This window comes from Sphaeramia orbicularis, chromosome 6 (genome assembly GCF_902148855.1).
Source record: "Sphaeramia orbicularis chromosome 6, fSphaOr1.1, whole genome shotgun sequence".
NCBI lineage: Eukaryota > Metazoa > Chordata > Actinopteri > Kurtiformes > Apogonidae > Sphaeramia > Sphaeramia orbicularis.
Genome location: NC_043962.1, coordinates 53,547,306 through 53,571,230, shown reverse-complemented (window position 1 = coordinate 53,571,230; position 23,925 = coordinate 53,547,306). Strand labels below are relative to the sequence as shown.

The 23,925-nt window shown below is 35.7% G+C and overlaps 2 protein-coding genes across 15 annotated transcripts in view; one reads left to right on the top strand and one right to left on the bottom strand.

Moving 5' to 3' along the window:
- Positions 1-19,302, bottom strand: part of cep290 (centrosomal protein 290) — a 75,850-nt gene extending 56,548 nt beyond the window's left edge. For 2 of the 12 annotated variants that reach the window (XM_030137215.1, XM_030137217.1), the window contains exons 1-20: positions 18,873-19,300; positions 18,615-18,692; positions 18,037-18,106; positions 17,905-17,951; positions 15,896-16,030; positions 14,358-14,411; positions 14,165-14,185; positions 13,619-13,765; positions 13,124-13,306; positions 11,023-11,112; positions 10,666-10,788; positions 9,164-9,184; positions 7,841-7,964; positions 6,390-6,562; positions 5,877-6,039; positions 5,655-5,755; positions 5,484-5,550; positions 1,824-1,930; positions 1,340-1,415; positions 1,075-1,208 (exon numbers count right to left, since the gene is read on the bottom strand). In XM_030137215.1, coding sequence (XP_029993075.1) covers positions 1,075-1,208; positions 1,340-1,415; positions 1,824-1,930; positions 5,484-5,550; positions 5,655-5,755; positions 5,877-6,039; positions 6,390-6,562; positions 7,841-7,964; positions 9,164-9,184; positions 10,666-10,788; positions 11,023-11,112; positions 13,124-13,306; positions 13,619-13,765; positions 14,165-14,185; positions 14,358-14,411; positions 15,896-16,030; positions 17,905-17,951; positions 18,037-18,106; positions 18,615-18,692; positions 18,873-18,977 — 2,019 coding nt within the window. In that variant the 5' untranslated portion in view covers positions 18,978-19,300. Of the gene's footprint in view, positions 1-1,074; positions 1,209-1,339; positions 1,416-1,823; positions 1,931-5,483; positions 5,551-5,654; positions 5,756-5,876; positions 6,040-6,389; positions 6,563-7,840; positions 7,965-9,163; positions 9,185-10,665; positions 10,789-11,022; positions 11,113-13,123; positions 13,307-13,618; positions 13,766-14,164; positions 14,186-14,357; positions 14,412-15,895; positions 16,031-17,904; positions 17,952-18,036; positions 18,107-18,614; positions 18,693-18,872 lie in introns of all 12 variants that reach the window. The other 10 variants (XM_030137223.1, XM_030137224.1, XM_030137219.1 and 7 more) reach the window with 8 other exon arrangements.
- A 70-nt stretch (positions 19,303-19,372) lies between these two features.
- The window catches only part of tmtc3 (transmembrane O-mannosyltransferase targeting cadherins 3), a 52,101-nt gene continuing 47,548 nt past the window's right edge, over positions 19,373-23,925 (top strand). For 2 of the 3 annotated variants that reach the window (XM_030137230.1, XM_030137228.1), the window contains exons 1-3: positions 19,373-19,525; positions 21,251-21,464; positions 21,663-21,881. In XM_030137230.1, the coding sequence (XP_029993090.1) occupies positions 21,276-21,464; positions 21,663-21,881 (408 nt within the window). In that variant the 5' untranslated portion in view covers positions 19,373-19,525; positions 21,251-21,275. The remainder of the gene's footprint in view (positions 19,526-21,250; positions 21,465-21,662; positions 21,882-23,925) is intronic. The other variant, XM_030137229.1, reaches the window with a different exon arrangement.

Sequence of the window (23,925 nt, the reverse complement as noted above, 5' to 3'; positions counted from 1 at the left end):
CTCTGCATCCATGTGTCTCCCCTTACCTTTCTCTCTCTCTCTCTCTTCTCTTCCTTTACCCTCTCTCTTTAACCCCAGCTGGTCAAGGCGGATGACCATCCTCCAGGAGTCGGTGTCAGCTCAAGGTTTCTGCCTGTTAAAAGGAGGTTCTTCCTCACCACTGTCACCAAGTGTTTGCTCCTGGAGGATTCTGTTGGGTTTCTGTAAATTGGCCTAAGAGTGTGGTTTCAACCAGCTCTAAATGTTAAGTGTCACGAGATAACTTTTGTTATGATTTTGGCACTAAATAAATAAAATTTGATTTGATTTTGACTTTCCAACATTTGCTGTAGAAATAAGCTATGCACAATCCAATGTAATAAGTATTACTTTGATAATTACAGTATTTATTCTACTTTTAATAGTGTAAGTAACAATCTGAAACATATTACATTTCAAAAGTAACCTATCTAGTTCTGATTGTCCACTGATTATTGTTTGTTACAGCAGTAACACCATATGTTCATTTATACATATACAGCATACTTAATGAAGAACAGATGCTCATTGCAGATCTTCGTCTTATTTTTTGAGCAAAATTGTTATTTTTAAAAACTTATAAAAGGAACAGCATGACAGCATTTATACAATAAAATCTCTATTTACCAATGAATGGTGCCTCTACTATCTACTGAAACACTGAGGGCTTTTATTTGAAACTCTTGGATTTGTACAAAAACTAATTGCATTACTTGTGGCTACAAAATTAGATTTTAGACTAAATAAGGTCATTTTTACTTATTTAACAGAGGAAATAAATATTTCAGATAAAGGCCTGGTACTTCCTGTAGTACCTCTGGTCAATGTTTGAGTAAATATGATATGTGGCGTTTTGTTCAAAGTAATTAAATCAAGCATTCTCAAAAAAAATTTATAGAACTGCAACTGTAAATATTTACAATTAATTCCTACTGAGGTGTGGTAAATTTATCTACCACAATGCATGCATGAGTAGTAATGTGTTTACTTCTCTACTATCTATCTACTGTTAATCACAACATCTAACATCAGCCGAGCTGACAGAGAGACACTTACATTAATAAACTTTTCCAGACCAGGAATATTGAGCAGAGTTTCAGATGGAGCAGAATCTTGACTACTCCTCATCACCTGGAGGACGTCCCTCAGCACTGCCTCCATGTCCTCCTTAACTTTTGACAATTCTTCCACTGTTAGTTGTGGAGACAGGAAACAACCATACTATATATATTAAATGCCTTTCAAAACTGTTTTAATGTGTGTGGGAAAAAAAAACAAACATTTGTGGACATCATACAGACATAGGTAGGGTTTTACTTACATTTAACCTGAAACTGGGTCCTGTGAAGCTCCAGCTCTCTCTCCTTGTTGCTCAGTTGTTTTTCTAGATACTCATTCTGTAAATAAATCAAAGTTTACAATAAAAAACAAACTACAGAACTGGTAAAACTCCATCCACTAGGTTCATACCAGACACAACACATAAAATCTTCATATTCATCAATCTGAATTTCTCCATCGTCATCATTTCTGCATAATGTTAACATTTTTTCTTGTTCTTTGTTGGCTTTCTTTTCTTTTGTTTCTACTAAACAGGATTAATTATGATCAAATGAAATGGAAAAATCAAAAATAAGTAAAGCATTATTAGTAAATGTGCCAACAAAGCAAACAGTCATGTGGCTAATACATGGAAATGATTCAAACCTTTGGCTTAGTTGTGAATTTTCTAGTCTTCAAACACAGAGTTTTTATTTTAGTTAAGCTTTTATTACAGGCGATGGCGTCACAGCTCAGGAGCTTACCTTGCGCCTGATCTCTTCATCTGCGTAGATGCTGCTGTGACTGAGAGGCTGCCGCAACGTTCTGCTGGGCCTGATGTCTGCATCCAATGAGCTGGACTGTGGATTTCCTGAGGACACACAAGGTTCTTTCCAGTTAAACCAAGTAAACCAACACAAATCATAATTCACTAAATAATGATTTGAGTTTTTCCCAAACAAAGTGGCTGTTTACCACAGATTTATATTTTCACACAATGCTAATGTCTTTCTGCCCAAAGTTTCTGATTTGAGTAGTTTTTGCATAAAGTGCAAGCAGCTTCAATTACTTAAGTTGAAGTTTATTGATTATTTAACTTAACATGTTCTAGAAATTTTTGATTCTTTTTTTTATGAAAGAAGACGCAACATTAGCCCATATACCACATTGTGAAACACCAGCTGAGTGTGCTCTGATAAATTCTGACTGAGCAGCACAGTTTGCATTGGTGTACACTGGCTGCATGTTGGTTTGGTTTTGTAGTTCTGTTGTGGAGTGATTAATATTAATTCCCCAAAGGGAAGGCAAGGGGTATTGTTTTTGGTTTGGTTTGTTTGTTTTTTAACACTCAAAGTTCAAATTTTGTATGATTTTTTTTTTTTTTTTTTTAATTTCCCCCCCATTTACTTATAATGGGTAAAATTTGTAATGTCTGTAGCAGCAAGACCATTGGTTGGATTTATACCAAATTTGGTTTATAGTTTACCAGTGACGCAGAACAGACATGATTACATTTTGGGAAAAGTAGGTCAAAGTTTACATTTTTTAGGAATTTTTTAAATATCTTTTTTCCACTCCCATTTACTTATAATGGGCAAAATTTCAAATGATTTGCAAAATGCGAAATTATAAATTTTCCACAGGTCTATAAAAATATTAATTTTGTTTCAATTTACTTCAAACTTGGCACATATTTAGAGGTAACTGATATGCTGACATCAGTACACACATATACATGATGGCATCAGCTGGATCAATGCCAACATAAGACATAATACATGTGAGGGGTGGGGTTTGTTGTACCTGGCGACACTTGTTTTATATTTGTCATGTTTTAGTGTGTTCAGGACTTCTCTGGCTGCGGATCCTTTGGCACTGACTTCGTATGTCCAGTCAATAAAGTGTGTGAGAGGAACTCGTAGTGACTCTGGTTAAGCGTTTATCTGTTCAGTTCTAATTTCAGGCTGTTGCAGGTTTGTGTCTCTTTAAGGCAGGGGTGTCAAACACATTTTAGTTCAGGTTCCGCATACAGACCAATATGATCTCAAGTGGGCTGGACCCCTAAAATATGAGTATAACAGCCTATAAATAATGAGAACTCCAAATTATTCTCTTTAAGTGAAAAAAGTACAATTAAATTATGATATTTATATTTCTCAACTATCCTTTCACATAAAATGTGAATACCCTGAAAAAACTGAAATTTCTTGAGAAAAATAACAATATTTTAATTTTAACAATATTATGCCTGAACTCTTCTTTTTTCTTTTCATTTTTACATTACAACTTACAGATCACACTGGATCTACAAAGGCACAAAATGTTTACAAACAGGCAAAATATTGTAAAACTTTTGGGAGATTGGAACTAAAATGATAATGATAATCTTGACTGTTAATATTTTCAGTGTAATTTTTGCATTTCTCAAATTGAGCCGGCAGGCCAGATTGGAACCTTTGGCGCGTCAGTTTTAGCCCACGGGCCATATATTTAACACCTCTGCAATGCAAATATCAAAATCTTGCCGAGTGTATTTCTCTCATTTCTAGTCAAAATATCTCATCACACTTAAAATAAGACATAATCAGCTAAAGAGTAACTTTTCAGTGAGATATAAGAACTGATTTTTAGACAACAGATCTTGAAAATCTTATTTCAAGAAATCTTACCAAGACCATTTTCACTTGTTCCATTGGCAGTTTTTTTTGTTTGAATTAACCAAAAAAATCTTGAATTAAGCAAAAAAAAATCTGCCAGTGGAACAAGTGTGATGAGATATTTTGACTAGAAATGAGAAAAATATACTTGGTAAGATTTTGATTTTTGCAGTGTGCTTTAAGGGGCGGTGTGGGGTTGAGGTTCAAGCAGAGCTACTGAGAAGTCTCTGAGCAGGATAAGTCATGGGGTTCCAATGCATTCACTCAGAACGTTTGTTTACAACACAAAGGTTTGGGGATATACACTACCGGTCAAAAGTTTTAGAACACCCCAATTTTTCCAGTTTTGAATTGAAATTCAAGCAGTTCAAGTCCAATGAACAGCTTGAAATGGTACAAAGGTAAGCGGTGAACTGCCAGAGATTAAAAAAAAAAAAAAAAAAAAAAGGTAAGGTTAAACAAAACTGAAAAATAATGTACATTTCAGAATTATACAAAAAGGCAAACAAGAAATGGGTTAACAACTTAAAGCAGCTCTGCAGCAATGGAGGTTGATCAAGTCTCGAAAGTTGGTGCTACCAATTCCTACAGGTGTCCCAGCATTTCTGAATTACTTCCAACCCCCTCTGTCTGCATAAAAGTAGTGTTGGAACACACTTTGGTACCATACCATTGTGAGCATTATTTGAACAGTATTGTACTGCAGAAAGTAGTGTGTACCTTTTTTTTTTTTTTTTTTTACCTCTGGCAGTTCACTGCTTACCTTTGTACCATTTCAAGCTACTCATTGGACTTGGACTGCTTGAATTTCAATACAAAACTGGAAAAATTGGGGTGTTCTAAAACTTTTGATCGGTAGTGTATATGACTTGTAAAACAATTTGACATTTTTTCATGGATCTGCTCTTACGAAAAGCACTCCCTCTATTCATCCACTCTCTAGCTCACTCAAACCTCTCTTGATGTTAAAATAACCATATAAATAATATTCCATATAATGCCCCTAGATGCACAGTATGTCATTTCTGTTGCTAAGTTTCTCTCAATCCCAAAATAGCAATCGATTTAATAGCACTGCTCATCTACTATTTACATTTTACTTTTCACAGTAAAAGCCTCAAATATATACAATGCATAACTAAATTTTGTCACTCATTTCTCACTCACTTTAACTGAAATAACTCAATGACATAGCTTTCAGTTTTAGTCATGTTATGCCATTTTGTCAATCACATTAAACTTACTAAACAGGATATGACTGACCAGATGCCCAAAGGAAAGAACCATTAGAGCAGATCAATTACTCCTCTGAATTAGAACACTGTTGGAAAAAACTGATAACATGTTCAACAAATCACCAGTTGTTGTAGACATTCTAAGGAGGAAGGTCGTTTTAGCATTAAAGACCTAAAATTCAGATACTGGATTTCAGACTTTTTAAGACCCATGGAAACTCTAATTGAAGCTCTTTTAGACACATGACAGCCAAACATCTTACTGAGATACTCGAGATATTTTATGCTGTTTTTTTTTTTTTCTTTAATAATTTGTCACCACTATTTATCACGGGAAAAATTTGAAGGACAAAAGCCACCTGCTAACTGGTATTTAGTCATGCAGGAAGTGTGCCAAGGATTGAGATATCTGCCAAAATCCCCAGGCTGGCATTTGAAAATATCCTCAGGTAATCTCTACTCTGTGATTTTATCTGGGACTAAAACTGTTTCTCTAACGTGTGGCAGCAATACAGTGTAATTTATGAGTCACCTCGTTCCTTCACCAGGCGTCTGATTTGTTTCTTCAGGTCTAGTCTTTCCTCTTCCAGCCGTTCGATCTGAGAACGTGTCAAGCAAAAAGTGAAAGTGAAAGGAATCACGTTAGAATTTAAGGATTGAAGCCGTAAAAGCACGAGTAATGACGTCTGTGTCCCCACTGTACCTCTTTTGTGAGGACCTGGTTTTCAGCTTTGTATTGGCGTTGTCTCAGGTTGTTGACTCGCCTGAATTCCGTCAAATCCACTTCCTGCTTTGGTTCCAGACCTTCGTATTCATTCAAAGAAAAAAAAAACAAAAAAAAAAACAACAACACAAAAGTAGAATTAATACCCACTGCTCCAGGTCAGTCTGTGTGGTCTAAACAAATTGAGAGATGGAAACTGACCTAGTTTTTCTCTGAAATCCTCGTTTTCATCCATGAGGTCACTGATTCTCATCTCGAGCTGGTTGATCTCTTTGGTCATGGCCTCTGCTTCGCAATCTCTCAGTTTAATTTCATTTTTACACTCTTTGATCTCCGCAATAGCTTCTTCCAATCCGTAAGTCCCCTGCCATCCAAAAAACAGGACAGTGGTTACATATCCAAAAAAGGCATTTATTGTCTCACTTTGTTTTTCTAGTGAATTCAAAGTGTACGCTTTTTTCAGAAATCAGGATGTGATTATGCACGGTGAAAACAAACACTTAGCTTGTAAACCCAAGTGCATTTATCCCACCATAGTCACATAGACCATTCAGTGTCTCTTTTAAAAGTAAGAGCAAACAGGAAAGAGACAAACGTACCATCTCTGTTTCTAGGAAGTCAAGTCTCAATTCATTTGATTTGGACTGTTAAAAAAAGCAAGAAACAGAGCTTGAAGGAAAACAGAAAAGGGTAAAGAGGAAATTGTACACTTACAGCCTCATACTGGCTTAAACGGTTTGATGCCTCAATGAGTGCTTTGTCTTTTTCCTCAGCGTGATCTTCAGCCAGCTTCCAGGCCTGCTCTGCTTCCATCGCTCTAGTCTCTGCAGCTTCCAGCTTGGACTTCAGCTCTTCCATCTTTCTCTGCTGGATGACTGATGGAAGACCTTCAACAGCAAAAGGAAACAGAAGTCAAAAGATCCCAGAATTCAGATTCCACTTTAGTACAAGTTTGTGGTAACTGTGTTGCTAATTGACTGTACAGGTTTATATTTATATTCTCCTACACCTCAGAGGGAAATACTTTCCTCCGGGCCCGATCCACAGGACTGTCGAACAGTTTTGTCCATCAGGCTGTCAGGAACTCTGAACTCTGTCCACTACCTCCCTCCTTTTGCCCCCCATCCCTGGACTGTAACCCCCCCCCCCTCCCATTTACACAAGAACTCATCTCAGTGGTTTTTGCACAAAAGACAGTAGACTTACATCCTGTGATATTCTCACATTAGTTGCTGACTGTCTTCTGCACTCTATAAAACATTGCACTATTGCCCTATCTGGTGTTGTTGAGAAATCTGCTGCTGTTTGGTTCCGTTATGCACCTCCTCACCTCATAACCATTACTGTATTCCACTACTGCTGCTGTAAATAGATTGACATGTACACTTTGGATTCAGTGATAGTTTATTCTTTATACTATTTATTTATTCTTATTCTAGTTGACCTCTTTTCTAATACACATGGCATTTAACAAGGCGAGAAAGAAACAGTATCTCAATTCTCTGTATGTGCTGTGCATCTATTTTTTTTTTTTTTTTATCTTTGTCCGACAGCATCAGTTATTTACTTTACAAATTTTACAAATTTGTTTTGGCAAAATTTAACATATGAACTCTTTTTAACACAATGTTTTGTTCTAAATTAATCTACCTAGCAGTGATAGGGCATTTTACAGAAATGATCGATAACAGAAGTTGATGCAGGTCCTGGTTTCCTAAACTGGAAATAATGGCTATGAGTGAAAATAGGTTCAAAGAAGAGCTCATAATTTTTATTTTATTTTATTGAACTTTTATTTAACCTTTATTTACCCAAGCAAGCAGTTAAGAGCAGATTCTTATTTACAAATGCAGCCTGATCAAAGAGCAATGGCTCCTTGAGGGGAAGGGGGTGAGAGGGCTAAAAGTAAAAACAAGGTTAAACAAGACAGAAATAGCTCCCATTTAGATTTTGTACAGTAAGGCTGATGTTCAGTTTCATATCTATTGAGTACAGACTTAGAGTTTAATGTTCAGTGATTTAGATTTTTTTAGGTATTTATTGCTTTATGTTTTCTAATGAAGTGAAAGACATGCATTACGTGTTTCCAGTGTAAAGTTTTCTGGTTTCTGATCCGACCTGCTTCTGTTTGTGTCTGTTAAGATTAGTTAGCAGTCATGACCCACCTCTGTCAGTCTTTGAAGATGTCCTTAGCTCCTCAATGAGTTGAGTGTGCTTCTCCATTTCACTCGTATATTCCTCCACCTGCTCACTCAGCATCTTGATTTGATTATCTCTGTCCTGGACGGCCTTTGGGACATTGACCAACAATGTGAAAGAATTAGATCAGGGGTGACAAACAAACGGCCCATGGGCCAAAACCAACCTGCCAAAGGGTCCAATCCGGCCTGTAGAATGAATTTGTAAAATGCAAAAATTACACTGAAGGTATTAACAATCATTTTAGTTTAGGGTCCACATTCAGCCTAATTCCATTTCAGGCAGGTAAGACCAGTAAAATACAATCATAACAAATATAAAGACTGAAAACATTTTTCTCTTTGTTTTAGTGTAAAAAAAAAAAAAGAAGAGGAAATTACATAAAATGTTTACATTTCCAAATTATCCTTTCATAACAAATGTGAATAACCTAAATAAATATGAACAACCTGAAATGTGTTAAGAGAGGTAAGTGTAATTTTCCAATATTCTGCTTATTACTTGAGCTTTTGTAGATCCACAGTGGTCTGTAAGTTATAATGTACATGTGTAGATGACAAACTGTGACATAACATTGTTAAAATTGCACTTCTTTCTTAAAATAAATTTCAGTTTGTTCATGGTTGTTCATGTTATTTGCATTTTTTAAGGAATAGTTTGTAAATGTAAATATTGTCACTATGTAATTTTACTTTTTTCACTCTAAAATATAAAGAAAAGTTAGGAGCTGACTTATAAAAGCCAAATGGCCTCTGTGTGTGTGCATGTGTGTCTGGGGATTCACACAAAAACTGGAAAGAGCTGACTGCTGCAGTTTGGCACACTTCTGTATTTTTGGTCAAGAAAGAGACTAGCAAAAATGGCAAATTGATAGGACCAATAATTGGGAGATATTAGTAATTTTGAGTACAATAGCCTTACAATCACTTTGCTATGGCCAGAAAGCTTTGGGGGTGACTACTGGACAAATGCAGTACAGCATGCACAAATACATAACAGCATAAAAACTACCACATCTAGAACCTGTGGATCCCCATGGCTCAACGCACTAGTTATTTATATATATCATTATATTATTATTTTACTAGACTGTCCCACTTCAGATCATATTGGGCTGAATGTGGTGCCTGAGCTAAAATGAATCTGACATCCTTGAATTAGAGGATTTCTGAAGAACAACATATCACTATTTTTTGAGAATGAAAAAAAAAAAAGTATGAAATGAACAAAAAGGGGGAGGGGTGAGGATGAAAGGCACAATAGACATTGAACAGAAAAAAACAACTTACAGCACAGAGTTCATATATGACCTGGCCCAAGGCAGCAAAGACAGAAGAACAGATGAAATGTAACAAGATGAAAACAGTAGAAAGTAGGAAATGTGACAGAGATACTGAAAAGAAAAAATATCTCCAGATTGAAGACTATTCTGAAGCACACAAAAAAACTCACACTATTGTTTGTGTACACCTTTCCATGATGTCGCTTTCATTTTTTTCTCATTTTGTCTGCAATATCATGCAGTATGCTCAATCTGGACTCATACTTGAAGCTTCTTTAACATATTTACTAAGACACAAGATCATCAACACTTTAAGCAGCAACATCCTTCCCTCCATACATGCCACAAAGTGCAAGTCATTTAGTACTGACAATTGCAGCAAATGCAGAGCAGATCACTGAACATTTCTCTACCTCAGTGGTCAGGGGGAGGGACTACCAGATGTGAAAATGGTGGCACAGCACACTTTGATGCAATTAAGCTACTTCAGCAATAACTTGGATTCTGCTCAATTACCACCTCTCATAAAACACTGAAAGTAAAAGCATTTTCATTAAAATCCAAACAAATCTACGGATATTTTAGCAGGTAAAACTCAAAGGTGAATGTATGTGATAATGCCGCACCACTTACAAGTGCACAATGGCTGTGCTCAATGTGAGAGAACCACCCTGTGTGAAATCCACACAGTATGCAAACAAGTACAGTGTGTACACAGTGTACTACATAAAAATGCACAAACCGAGAGATAAATGTTTACAGTGGCTAACAGTTTTTAGTATTACAATAAAACCAGGACATGGATTAAGTAGTAGTAAACAGCATTTTCCTACCATGCACCATGGTCGTGAAATAATCTTCAAAAAAACGTAAAACTACATACACTCATCTCTGTCAATGATTTTAAAAGTATCATGGAGAACGCAGTAAAGGAGGAATGTCACTGTTTTTCTTGATGCCATTATGGTTGAATAGTTGTTATTGTGTTTTATTGTGTATCATGTATGTGTTTTATGATGTTGGACTTCGTATGGCTGCTACCTTGGCCAGGTCTCCCTTGCAAAAGAGATTCCTAATCTCAATGGGACTTTGTGGTTAAATAAAGGTAAAATAAATAAAAAAAAAATGTAAAGCAGTGGTTTGCATTCTAATATGTTTGGAATGACACTTTGTGTGTGTGTGTGTGTGTGTGTGTGTGTGTGTGTGTGTGTGTGTGTGTGTGTGTGTGTGTGTGTGCGTGTGTGTGTGCGTGTGTGTGAAATGAGCATAAATTCTATCATGAAGCTTTGCAAAATAATTTAATCTAAGTAAACTTATGGTAACTAAAAGCACATTTAATAAATATAAACACTATATATGCTGTGTAAGGTGTTTCGAACACTGACTCAATCTACTCGGAGGATGTAAGGTTGAGTTTTGTTTAAATAAATTGTGTGTCAATATATACACTGTATCACACACATTAAACACACACATGTTAATAGATAAGGAGGGTTCATTTCTCCAGACCTGCTGTAAGGCAATTATGTTGGTTTTGTCCAAGTCCATCTGAGCCGAACGCAGTTTTTCCCTCAGATCGCGAATCATCTGCTGGTACACCAGAATGTCATCATCTTTCCCAGAGAGGACTCTCTAAATAAATAAAAAAAAAAAAAACAGTGTCAGTTAAACAGTACAGTTGGGTATGATTTGCTTTATAGTGTATTTACTTCCTTGGACCAAGAAGCCAAAGAGACTTATTTTTATAATATTAATTTTCCTCTTTACATTTCTTTTAAAACTGTACTGTATAACACTAACTATATCTGACTTAGAACACACAAGAGTGGCCTTGCTGAGAATTTAAGACATTTGTTCAAGACCCACCTTCCACTCCTCTACTTTGGCGTTGACCGCTGCCATGATCGGATCATTGTCGTCTGTCATGCCTTGAATCTTTTCTGACAGCTCTCTGACCTACACAATAAAGACACACACTTACTGATCTCTTACACAATATTATAAAGACAACATGAAACATTCAAGACAGTAATAGATGTATCACTGCAACTCTTCATTTTAAAATCTCCCCATGTGATATATGAAGGGTTTTCCACATGGATTTGCAAACAGCCAACTGGCAAAAGTTGTGATCAGTGTCCACAGACACACCCCGTGGAGAAACATTTTATATTTTAAAGACAGCATTTTGGTGCCTCTGGTATATTCTATTGGTACATTTCAATTATTTTGAACACAATCTTAAATAATGCATATTTTAATGAGATATTCTACCAAATGGTAAATATGTAATGAATAACAAATAAAGTATAAAAAGACACAGTCTGACTCATTTCATACAACTTACTTATTCACTGAATCCACAAAACACGTGCAGTATCATGATACGTATTGTTTTGGGTATGAAATCACCTAGATATAATTTACCCCTGGGATTAATAAAGTATTCTGATTCTAACAGATCAAATCACATAATTGTTTGGTCATATTACACAGTATGTCTACTGACAAATCAATACCTGTTAATCAAAGCACTCTTATTAGAATCAAACTTAGCATAATCAGTTGGGGAATAGCCAGCATTTATGAAAATCTTTGCAATCCAGAGACTGACAGTATTTCAGGATTCCCATGCGATCAGAGTCAATTTAACTATTCATTATCATGACTGTGGTGGGATGGGAAAAAAGCAGTAGTATTAATCATATAATTTTATATATACAGTATAGTATGCAGTTCTTAATAATTCTGAATAATTATAATAAATAATGTGTCAGTTGAAAGTCCCTTCTGCAAAATGTCAAAAGTTCAAGAAAACACTGCATTTCATGAGGCAGGAGTCATCCTTCCAGGATTGGCATAGGACAGGAGTGTTTTCTGGGAACAGGATGGAGGAAGGAAGGAGTGAAAATGTATTTTAGGATTTATTTAAGCCATGTTAACATACCGCTCTTCCTCTGACTAAAACACTTATTACATTAGATAATGTTATTTTATCCAGTCCACATGATACTGGGATGTACATATCTTTTTGTGCAGTCTTTGTGGCTTCAACTGCTCCAGTTATTCCTAAAAGAGTAATTTAAACTATTTTATTTTCTTTAATCATTGACATTTTTGTATTTCCTTGTATACATACAGTTTGAGAAGGCATTTTTCACTATTTGTTGCACTGCTCACATTTTTTCATGTTTAACAGTATATATATATATATATATATATATATATATACATATATATATATATATATATAGATAGATAGATAGATAGATAGATAGATAGATAGATAGATAGATAGATATGTTTCTCAGAAAATTCCTTTTATTTGGGATACACCATCCTTTAGTTTATCTTTTTAGATTGATTTACACTGAAAAAAAAGGTAATACAATGTTTTAATAGACATCAGATGTACAAGAAATTTAATATGGAAGTGTCAAAAATCCAAGTACAACTTTGTACCATAACGTAAGCGTACTTGAAAACCCTTGGCCTGACTTATCAGGTGCACTACTGCCACCTAGTGGCCCGACTTATGCCAAAGTTTTTGGACGGACGGATGACGAGCTGATGACAATACCCTGCGCCCAGCGTGGCCAAGGGTAAAAACTAAAAATAAACTCCCCAACATTTCTGTCTGGGTTCACTGTAAAATACACTACATTTTTACAGCTGTTTTTTTTTTTACTATTTTTGATTCATCCATTCTCAGACAAACCAGTTGTCATATTGGAACTTTAAAAGAACTTTCATAAAACTTCAGGTTCTCCAGAATCAAATGATGTGTGGGACTCGATACTGATGGCTAGAATAAGAGACAAAAGCAAAAGGCATCCCATAAACTGCTCTGGGTCTTTAAAGGTTAACTCAGGGCAGCATAAAAATATGTAGTACAACCCACCCATAGATTCAGGGTGGGAAAAGAACAAAAAAGAAAGAAAAAATATAGTGAGTTAAAACCCTTTACTTGCAGCTTTGCATGGTCTCTCTCTTTTCTGAGCTGGTCCATGATGGAGTCAGTCTGCTGTACAACAATCTTCATCTTGTTGTACTCATCTGTCATCTTCTCCATCTCCTTCACCGACTCCTCCAGACTTTTCTGCATCTGCTCATTCTGTGTCCTCAGGTATAATACTTCATCCTCAGCTCGCTTGCCACCAAAAATAAAATCACCAATTCAGTTCAACAAAATAGAATACTTTTACATGCTACGAATCAGTAGCACAAGCAAGTTAAAAAATAAAAAAAACAGGTGTAAGCCATAAAAACAAGCACTACAAAGTGAAAATGTGAACTGAAAACTACACTGTTCTTTCATGTTTTGAACAGATTTAAAGGATTTCTTTGCCAATGCAATTCTTTATAGTTCTTTATTCTGTGCTGCTAAACTTGTCAGATAGATATTGTCACATATTGCCTTACTGACCAGTATATATGAAAGACAACAAAAGCACCCAAGTACCTGAAGGTCTTCTATATACTGGCAGATCTCACGATGGGCTGCGTTGAGCTTCCTGAGGGTCTCTGCATTTTCTTCTCGAGAAGGGGCCGGCTCCTTCTGGTCCAGCTCTGATCGATAGAAGCTGACATCCTGATTAAGCTGCTCATTCTGCGGCAGTACAGAAAGGACCGTTTTACTGCTTTAGTCTCAGAAAAAACAGCTGGAGCTAACTCTAGACAGAACACATCTGACAATAAATGGGTTTCATATGGTAAATAGAAGATTGTGAAATAAAGTCAACACTGGCCCTACGGAAAGATGTACCACATAGATTTGTTCTCTTCTTGTTTCTAATGAAAGATCAATCCTTATTTTGTTTGTAATCCACTTCACTAGCTGGAGTAAGCCTCAGAGACTAATGGTTAAAATCTGTAAAAATGGAAATATAACAGAGTGTAGTCCTCATTAAAACTTATTTTCATTCTATACAAATACTATCAAACTTATAACTATTTTTAAAAACTAAAGTCTTATCTTAACTCAACTACATAGTCCTATATTTCTTACCTCCCTCTTAAGGCTCTTTATCTTTGGTGATGGGAAGAAAGAGATGACAAGGAAGGATGAATTTTGATAAAAGCACACATGCACATGAGACTAGACTAGCAGATTAAATGAAGTGAGTGAAAAAAAAAATGGATGGGTTAAATCATGCTGAGGATGAAGTGATGAATGAAACATCACACAGGCTGTTGCATACCTCTCTTTTCAGTTTGCGAACTTGAGCTTCAGCCTCCTCTGCTCGTGCAGCCAACTGTAAAGAACACAGGGTGTACAGAACACAGAGACACAATGACAGTTTACCTTTACCGGACGAACAGCACATTTTTACCTTGTACATACCATTTATTAACTTGTATATATCCTTTATATGTTGCATATATTTCTTTTATCTGGGTGCTTCTATGAAACTGGTCCTAAAAACAGGACATGGGGGCTAAAGATTCAAACCAGATGTAGACTAATGTTATGAAGCAAATTTGGAAGCACTTTGGGTCTATTTTAAAAATAAATACTTACTGAGATAAAAGAGGAACTGTTTTTCAGATAAACCCCATTTTTATATTATTTTACATTAAATTTAATACAAAAATCCACATGTAACACGGTCAAAAGGACCCGAAAATTACGCACTACTACTTTCTTTATATATCTCTTTATTCTCTCACAGATACATTTTAGGAATTGAACTAATTATGCAAGGCAGAGTGTTTGACAAAAATGACCATTGTTGCAAAATTATTCGCGATTTATATGAGTTTAAGTGGGCAGGTTCTGTATGTTATGCAAGTGGACACGATGGGTTACATACAAAACCTGGAACGAGACTGAGATTCATGAAAAACCTTCAAGTCTGGATTAGAAAAACCACTAGGATCATCAATTTTAACATAGTGTCTTTATTTATAGCTGTATATAAGACCATTTATAACCATGTGGTCCAAATCAAATGCACTGATGCCTAGGTAGTTTTTCATGTCCCAATTTTGGTCCTCTTTTTGGCCCCAATATTTTATTAAAAATTCATTAATTTTGGGATGGCTCAGAGCAAGAGCATAATTTTTTTTTTGCATTTATCTGAGGTCATCATTAGGCACATCCTGGGGGAAATATGTCTAAATTTACCTTTTATTATTGGGTCTAAAAAAACTGGCAAAGTGCCAGGTACCAGAATGTACCCAGTTTCATAGAAGCACACACCTGTGGTATAGAGTTGGCCTGTTTTATATTTCACTATTTTTTTGGAGTTTTTGTATAATGTCAGTATTTTTCAGTATACATTTTCAGTATAATTCTCGTGTGATAGTTTTTATATACAACATTTCTTTTGCACTTTAAGAATCTGCTGCGAAACAGAGCTGCTAAACTGATTTTTATTGTTACTGTAACAGTGACAAAAAAGATCTATTGTATTGTATTATATTCTATAACTCAAAGAGGAGCAACTGAAAGCAACACAATAGCATAGAGATTACAGCAGCTTGGGATTTAAAGTATCATGGTCCTAATGAAACAAAGTCGGAGGTTTATTTTATGAAATTGGCTTTAAATGTTTTTACAACACAATATTAAAATGCAACTTTCTACAGTTCAGTAAAACCAGTTGGGATCATCTCTTTTCACAGCAAAAAGGAGAGAAACATTACTTCCCTTGCAGGTAATTAGAAGGATGCACCAACACAATGTCACTACAGTATGCACAAACCAGCCTTGGGCTTATGGGAAAAGTGTTCATACCTCCTCATTTGTTTTCTTCTCCTTGCCCATTTCTTTATTCAACTGGGTCACCTCCTTTTCCCTCTGCTCCAGTTGGGTTTCAAGCTGCCGAATCTCATCCCTCAGGAAGCGAGAGTCTGGGCCTGTGCCGGTGTGCTGATCCACGCAGACCGAAAACAACACAAACAAACATGCAAATAACACACAGCCAAAAACCTCTTAGTGCCCATTATCCCCATCTAGTCTCAACACTAACTAGTTCCATTGACCAGTAAGCTCTAAAACAAGGATTATTTTTTCTTGTTCCCAAACAAACAGTGCATGTGCCAATTCTGATTCCACAAATAAGAAAAATAAGAAAAATAATTATCAACTAAACACTAGTACTGGCTGGAGGCAAGGAATTATTACGAGGAATTAACTGTAATCTTCTTAGGTGCTGTCTTTCAGTGATCAGCACAGCCAATCGCTTTGCAGACAGATTCACCCTCTGATTGGCTAAAAGACTTGGCTGTGAGTCTCTAGAAGTAAACAAGTGTCCACATATTAATGCAGTCTACACAATTTATATTGACAATGGCATTCATCCAACTGGTGAAAAGAAAAACCCATAGTTCAATAAGATACAGTATGTAACATGACTGTAAGTGCCCAATATAATGTATGATGGTAGAATTAAGGAAATGTCATATGATTATTTCTTTGTTTAAAGGCTGATTTTAGGTCCTGAGTCAAAGTTGAAGAAACCTGACATTTATTTTTGTTTTTAACTTCTTTATAGTCAAACCAAGACTAACAATTGAAAAAAAAAGAAAAAGGAAAAAAAAGTGGAACATTTCAAAAATGTAGAAGCAGATCATTCAAAATAAATATAATAATCTTAAAAAAAATCAATTAGGGATGTAAACAGTTAATCAACTATCAATTAATTCTCAATAAGAATTTGCTCGATTAGATTATTAATTGCTGGTTAATTGCCCTTTTCAACGATGGGTGTGTGGTGTCGACAGTAGGGGGCGCCACTGCCCAAACGAGGCTTCATCTCTGCTCAAATCTCGCTCCATCATGTCAGGTAGTGATGCAAAGTCAGAAATGCCCATTTCTTCTAAACTGCCCCTCTTCAGATCCATTTATTTTATTGAATTTCTCTGCAGAATTTATTTAGTTCTACTCCATAAATGTCATTCCCTGTACTGTATCCAAAGGTACAATAAATCAATCATTAAGGAATATGACATGAAGTATATACACAAATATTTAGCTTTTATTCTTATACATCCAATTGAAAGAGAAAGTCAGGTTCTCAGGAAAATCGCCGCTTATCAGTTAATTGTTAATTGATCAATAAGGTCAACCAACTAATGATTAATGGATTAATCAATACTTTGCATCCCTAATACCAATCGATCAGTCAAATTACATTTATATAGCACCACATGATAACAAAAGTTATCTCATGACACTTCACATTTAGAGCTGGTCTAAACCAGACTCTTAAACCAATTCACAAACACCCAAAATACGTATGTAGGCCCACAACAAATAAGGGCTGCCAAGTTTAATTATTCAAAACTCTTTCAGAAACTTGTTTTGTGTATGTACATTTTGTATCTATGTTCATTTCATGCAATTTTTTGCTACACAACTTAAACCACATAGTGTTCTACAGAGAATTTTGCCTATTTTAGCAGGTTTATTTGGTGTGAAGTTTTTGTTTACACCACACTGCTATTTTTGCTGTCATGCCTCACATATTCTATCAAAACTGATTCAACTGTTTCTTTTCATTTAACTGAACCCTTTTCACTTTGGACACAAAAATATCTGCATCACACCAATGACGCAAACAATAGAATACTGAAACCCTCTGTGATCTACCCCCCCCCCCCTCCCCCCCAAAAAAAAAAAAAAAACAAAAACAAAACAAAACTATATTCCAACAATTAGCAGTGTATCACCCAGCCCTTATCAGAATGTATGAATCACATTAATCATTTTTTACAATTTATTATAATTCAGCAAGTACAAACCTTGCGTTCTTGTTCCAGCCTCTTCACCTTGGCATGTAGTTCTTTTTCTAAAATACAAAAGTCAAAAACAACAATGCAAATGTTAAAGAATCCTACATTTAGCAAACATTTTGATTTCTCTCCCAAACTTACCAGTTTTAGCATGCTCTTCACCCATGTCTTCAATGAATTTATGAGAAATATCAACCTCCCTGTCCTTAAACTAGCAGAAAGAAGAGAGTAAGTCAATTATGCCCCAAATGATGCGTGCATATTGTTTCTATGGCAATATTTCAAGCAGTTATTATCCACCCGAAATAGCATCAAGGTCAATGACATGAATTACACACTCAATATTGTTGCCTCTTGTTGCATATTGGTGGTGGGACTGTTGGAAAGGACACTAATGATACCAATAACATTGCTTTTTATTGTTGTAGCAACTTTAAAACACAGGTACAAAATGCATCATAGTAAAAACTAAACACATTATAAAGCAAGAAATAAACATATGGCAGCCAATGTGAAGAACACAGGCTCATACTTTCTAATCCAAGTTAAAAATCCCAGTAATTTTGTTTTTTTGTTGTTTTTTTTTTACCTGTGATGCCAGAGAGCAAGGAATTACATGAGATATGTCTCCATGAATAACAGTTTCTTAGTTTTACCTCAAAAGAAATGCTCTATAACTTAAAACGTACTAAAAAATATTACAAAAATGCATACAATACCTTTAGCAGAGCCTGACACAGTCTGAGGACTTGTATAATTTTCTCTGGGGTTTTATCCTTCACCTTCCAATCTTCAGTCTACATAAAAAAGACATCATGTAAACTACACACACTTAATGGAGGAAACACATAACAGGGTAGCTCATTCATTCATTCAAGCTTTATTACGGACACACTAAAACTAGGTCCATAGGAGTATGTGGCTGAGCAAATCAGTTGAAATTTATTGAATAATGATGTTAAATCACAGGCCATTACCGAAACGAACATAGTGAAGACCTCGTCCACTTTGGGTTTTTCAAACTCCTGGAGAGCATCTGGATCTATTCTGCTCACTTTATCCCATTCGAGAGCAACAGACATCTTGTCTCTCGCGTGTTTGTGAGGCTGTAACCAGTTGTGCAGTGTAGAGTGGCATTTAATCTACCAAGCCTTAACTATGGCTGGTTAGAGTAGAAGACAGAAACAGGTATCCGGCGGCTTCCATGATGAAACGCTTTGGCTGCTAGGTAACAGCTGCTGGTACCTTTCACTGCTAAGTAGGGGAAGCTAGCTAGCTCGGTTAATGATCTACAAGTCACGTAATGTTACAAGTGAAAACTAACAAGATATTATGCCGATAAATTAACACATCGTGGATATAATGTTATCACAATAAATTCACCAACAGAGTCGTACTAGCCACAGTAACTCTAGCACCTCAAACTTCAACGCCTAGTAATGCTAAGCTAATGTTTAACTTGCGCGGTCACCTCTGCACCGGAAGCAATAGGGGCGGTGTGTTGTAGTACGTTTGGGGAATGTCGGTTCATGAATTGTGTACTAGCTTAACCTACGCGTGTGTCTAACCAATCATTCCAGGTGTTTGATCACACACATCTGCACTCGCCATTTGCTGTGCGATAGACACGGTAGGTCAGACGTTCCATAAAAAGCATCTGCGGTGACCCTTTTCTAGCTTCTAGGGCAGTGGTCAGCTAGCTAAAATTAGCTGCTCAATTAGCTTTATGGTTAGCTAGCGTTAGGTTGCAAACCTCTAATGTTGATCATTGCGTTTCGTCTCATTGTTCTTTTGGGTACATGGTACAGCGACATTGTTGATTTTATTCACCACTGGTCTATCCATGGTTTTTACTTGACTGAGTAATACTAGATGGGCTAAGCTTGTGCACTGCTAGTAAAGTACATCCTCCTTACATCCTCCTTTGCTTTAGATCTGTGCAGCTGTCACTGAACCATTTATGGTAGTGGAGGAAGTATTCAGATCATTTACTTTGTACTAAAACCACAAACTCAGCTTCACGTAAAAAGTCTGCATTCATAGCCTCACAGAGGTCCAGCGTAAGTGTTGTCAGAAAAATGTCATTAAAGAATGAAATATCGAAGGAGTCGTGCAGTAAAACTTAAAACGTGGGATGTTTCTGGATTCATATTATTACTGCTTTAATGTGTTCGTAGTAATATAAATTGATTTAAACTACTTCATTCACTGATGTCTTGTTTAATCTAGCATATAAGTGGGAAAGATTGTTATCTTAAAAGTAATTCATGGTGTCAGAAAAATGTAGTGTAATAAAAAGCATATTATTTGCCTCTGAGATGCTACATAGAATGGGATGCTAAAGAGTCGAATTCTAAAAATACAAGTACCACAATTTTAAGCACTACCCTTATAAGTCTTTGACACAACACCCAAAACATTATGGGCATTACATAAGCCAAATCAATGCAGAGCATTAAAATTATTTTTTGCTGATCTACTTGCTGCAGTTGGTCCCAGTGCACTTCAACAAGTATGCCTTGAAGCTTTTTAGGTGTTTTCATCTCTGAGTTTTTGTAGACATATACGATAAATATGGTTCAAAACTATGATGAGTTATATTTACAAGGGAAAGTCATTGTAGTAAAAATAATTATTCACTAGACATTACTTGTCATCATGTTAGTTTAGTTATTTTATTGTACCCTTAAGAAAATTCGACTTCTTAGATCTAATACATCTCCATATCTTGCTTTGCATCAGCATATTAAAGAGACAGACATTTCAGTGCATCCATGTTACATTAGATTTCGACATACATATTAAAGGCACATAGAGGACAGCATGTTAACACACACATGTCATAGACACATAGAGAGGAACAAGACATTATTTCAACATCCAAGTGTGGGCTTTGCTTTTGGCTGTGCATCTCTACCCTTTGTGTCCATTGCATTGACTATAAAAAAGCAAAAACCTGTATGTTACAAATAATCGAAAAAATGCAGAGATACTGGGATATTTTGAATATACGCACAGTTCAAAGAATGCTCCCAAAATCTGAATAATATTGGCAAATCCCAAATGTCATAATCAGAGGATGCTAAATTCACAATAAGGCTTACATAGGAATACGCAAACAAAATACGAGCTTTACTCAACCTGTATGAAACTATGAAATACTGTTACATTCAGAATAAGTGTGAAGGGTTTTTTGTGTGCATTTAAACATTTAGACATTTGGATGTCATGTTTTTACTGAACTCACACTACTTTGTGATATATTGTTATTTTTGAAAATGACACTTGTGTGTTACTTATAAGTTTGTGTTTGCTAATTGTGATTTATTTTACCACTGATTCTCTTTCTGTACAGTGATCAATGACGGCTTTGGTCAGCCATGGCTGCCGTGTCATGGAAAGAGATTTTACTTTTGACTGGACTGGTGGTGGGCTGTTACTGGAACAGTTTGTCATGCGGTTTTGTGTTTGACGATGTCTCTGCAATCCTTGACAACAAGGATCTGCGCCCCTCAACCCCTCTCCATAACCTCTTCCTTAATGACTTCTGGGGTACTCCAATGGCTGAGGTAAATGATGCTCTGCTACTTTATTAGTTTACTACATAGAATGCATTTGTGAGGTTTTATGTAGAATTATACTGTATATTATTTCAACAGAATTAGGTTTTTCATAGTGAATTCAATTTCAGGAGTCATTTGAGAGGCTGTAAAGCCTCTTACTCATCTATCGTACATCTGACAGAATGTTTTCTTTTCCCTCTACAGGAGCGGAGTCATAAATCTTACCGACCCCTGACCGTTCTCACCTTTCGACTGAACTACCTCTTTAGTGAGCTCAGTGCTTCGTCCTACCATCTCCTTAATGTCATATTACACGCAGTAGTTTGTGTAATTTTTTTGCGAGTGTGTCGTTTGTTCCTGGATAAAACATCAGGCTTGGTGGCAGCATTGCTTTTTGCAGTGCACCCCATCCACACGGAAGCTGTAAGTACACCAGTGGCATGTTGTGTATTGTAAGGTAGAAAATCTTGTGTGTTAAGAGCTTCAGCCTGCCTTTAATTTACTAACATCCATTTAGTACTGTTGAACTGAACATTAAAGAATGCACTTTCTTTTTTACTGTGAAATGCAGCCTTTTACTAATATAGGCCACAAAGAACTGGGGGGGAACGCATCAAGGCTTTTACAGCAATATTTCAATGTATAACACTGGGACAAAATAGAGTATGGATGGTCACAAGCTACTAAACAAAGCCAAGCTGTTTATATTTTTGCTTCAGGACTAATGTCATTGAAGATAAGGGATTATGACGCCAAATATTAGTTTGTGGCCTCTTATGTCGAAATATTAGAAGGGCATTGTTTGAAAATGAATGCGAGTCTGTTTTCAAGGTCTCAAAATACTTCATCATTTTATACACACATTTTCTACGAATAAATGATTCCTTTACAGTATTTTTACTAGCAGAGAGTTGAAGTTGAGCATAAATGTTGTCAGTAGTTTGTAGAATGAACCACCAGTGGTTTCACCTCTTTATTTTCCGGAGCTGTACATACACTGTGTATGTCATAAAACAGAGAAATGAGTAGGAAATCACTCTCCCACCAGTTACATCACATGGAAAAAATATCTGCTTCATTGCTCCAACATGCCTGCCATCATCAACTGAAAGTGCTTCAAAAAGGGTGTGACTACATATGTTCAAAATGTTATTGAGGAGCTCACTCTGAATCTTACTACTAGGATTAATGAAACGTCCTACAAATAAAGCAGAGGGAAATAATTATTGCACTAATGCACTATCTGTTTCCCTTTAGAATGTTTGCATCATATTTAATGTAGCGGCATTAAGTAATGTCTATAGTTAAGTGTCAAAGAGACAGTGCACATGTGAAATCTAAAAAAGACAAAAAAAATTGTCACAGGAATGACAATATTGTACAAAGAACACATAAATTACTCTGAAACAAGGATGATGAAACATAAAACAAAGCATTTAAGATATCTGAATACATTGATAAGCGTGATCACACATTTTGATTGTCTTTTAACTATAAATTTTATGTATTTTTTAATGAATATGAGTCATAGTCTGTGATCCACAAGTGACCTGCTGTCACTTTAAAAGTCAGCTATCCTCATTTCGCCTGAGCAGATTCTTCCAGACAAAACAAGCATCTGAAAATTTGATAAGATCAGCTCAGTAGATTATGATTGTCTGATTGTGACGGTTGTCATAACAGTGACAGGTGTTTGGCTTCCTGTTAAGCACCAGTGCATTACTGATTCTGCATCTTTCAGGATCATACGGGCCAGATCAAGAGGTGCATGGGAACACATTTCATGTTCAATGTGCTCTGTGTTGAAAACTAAATAACTTATCTCCATATTTAATACATGTATGAATAGGTCTCAGTAAGTACTTTCATGCTGTTCTCATAAGAAATTGACACTAAATGAAACATAGGGCTTTAGCTCTGATGTAAAACTACAATTGTGATCAATATTGGATAAAAATGTCTAAATAAGTTTTTATGAACACAAATATGTTGTGATACGGGGACAGCTGTTTGTCACTTTGTTCAGGATCACTATAAAATACTTTGCTGAAACTAAAACACTACAAATATGCTCATAAACTTTTATTAAACATATATATTACAACTGAAGTGATATATATACAGCTAATAGCAGAGCATATTTTACAAATAATTGGATTGTACGTAACCTTTCTATATTCTTGTACTGTTGAATAATTAGTTCCTACAGATTCACAGACTTAAAATATCATTGATACAAGCAAGAAAAAATATTATTAAAGTTAATTCTACATTTACATATTTTAGTCCTTTTTAGGTTTCATTTTATATTGATTATATCGTCATATATTTTTGTCTACAAGTGATACTGAAATTTTGTAAACAGTTCCAGAAAATAGAGCTCTGAAGCTAAAAAAAAAATAGCTTATTTAAGAAATGATAAGTGAAACTTTAATTTTTGACACTGATGTTACCTTTCACTTGATCT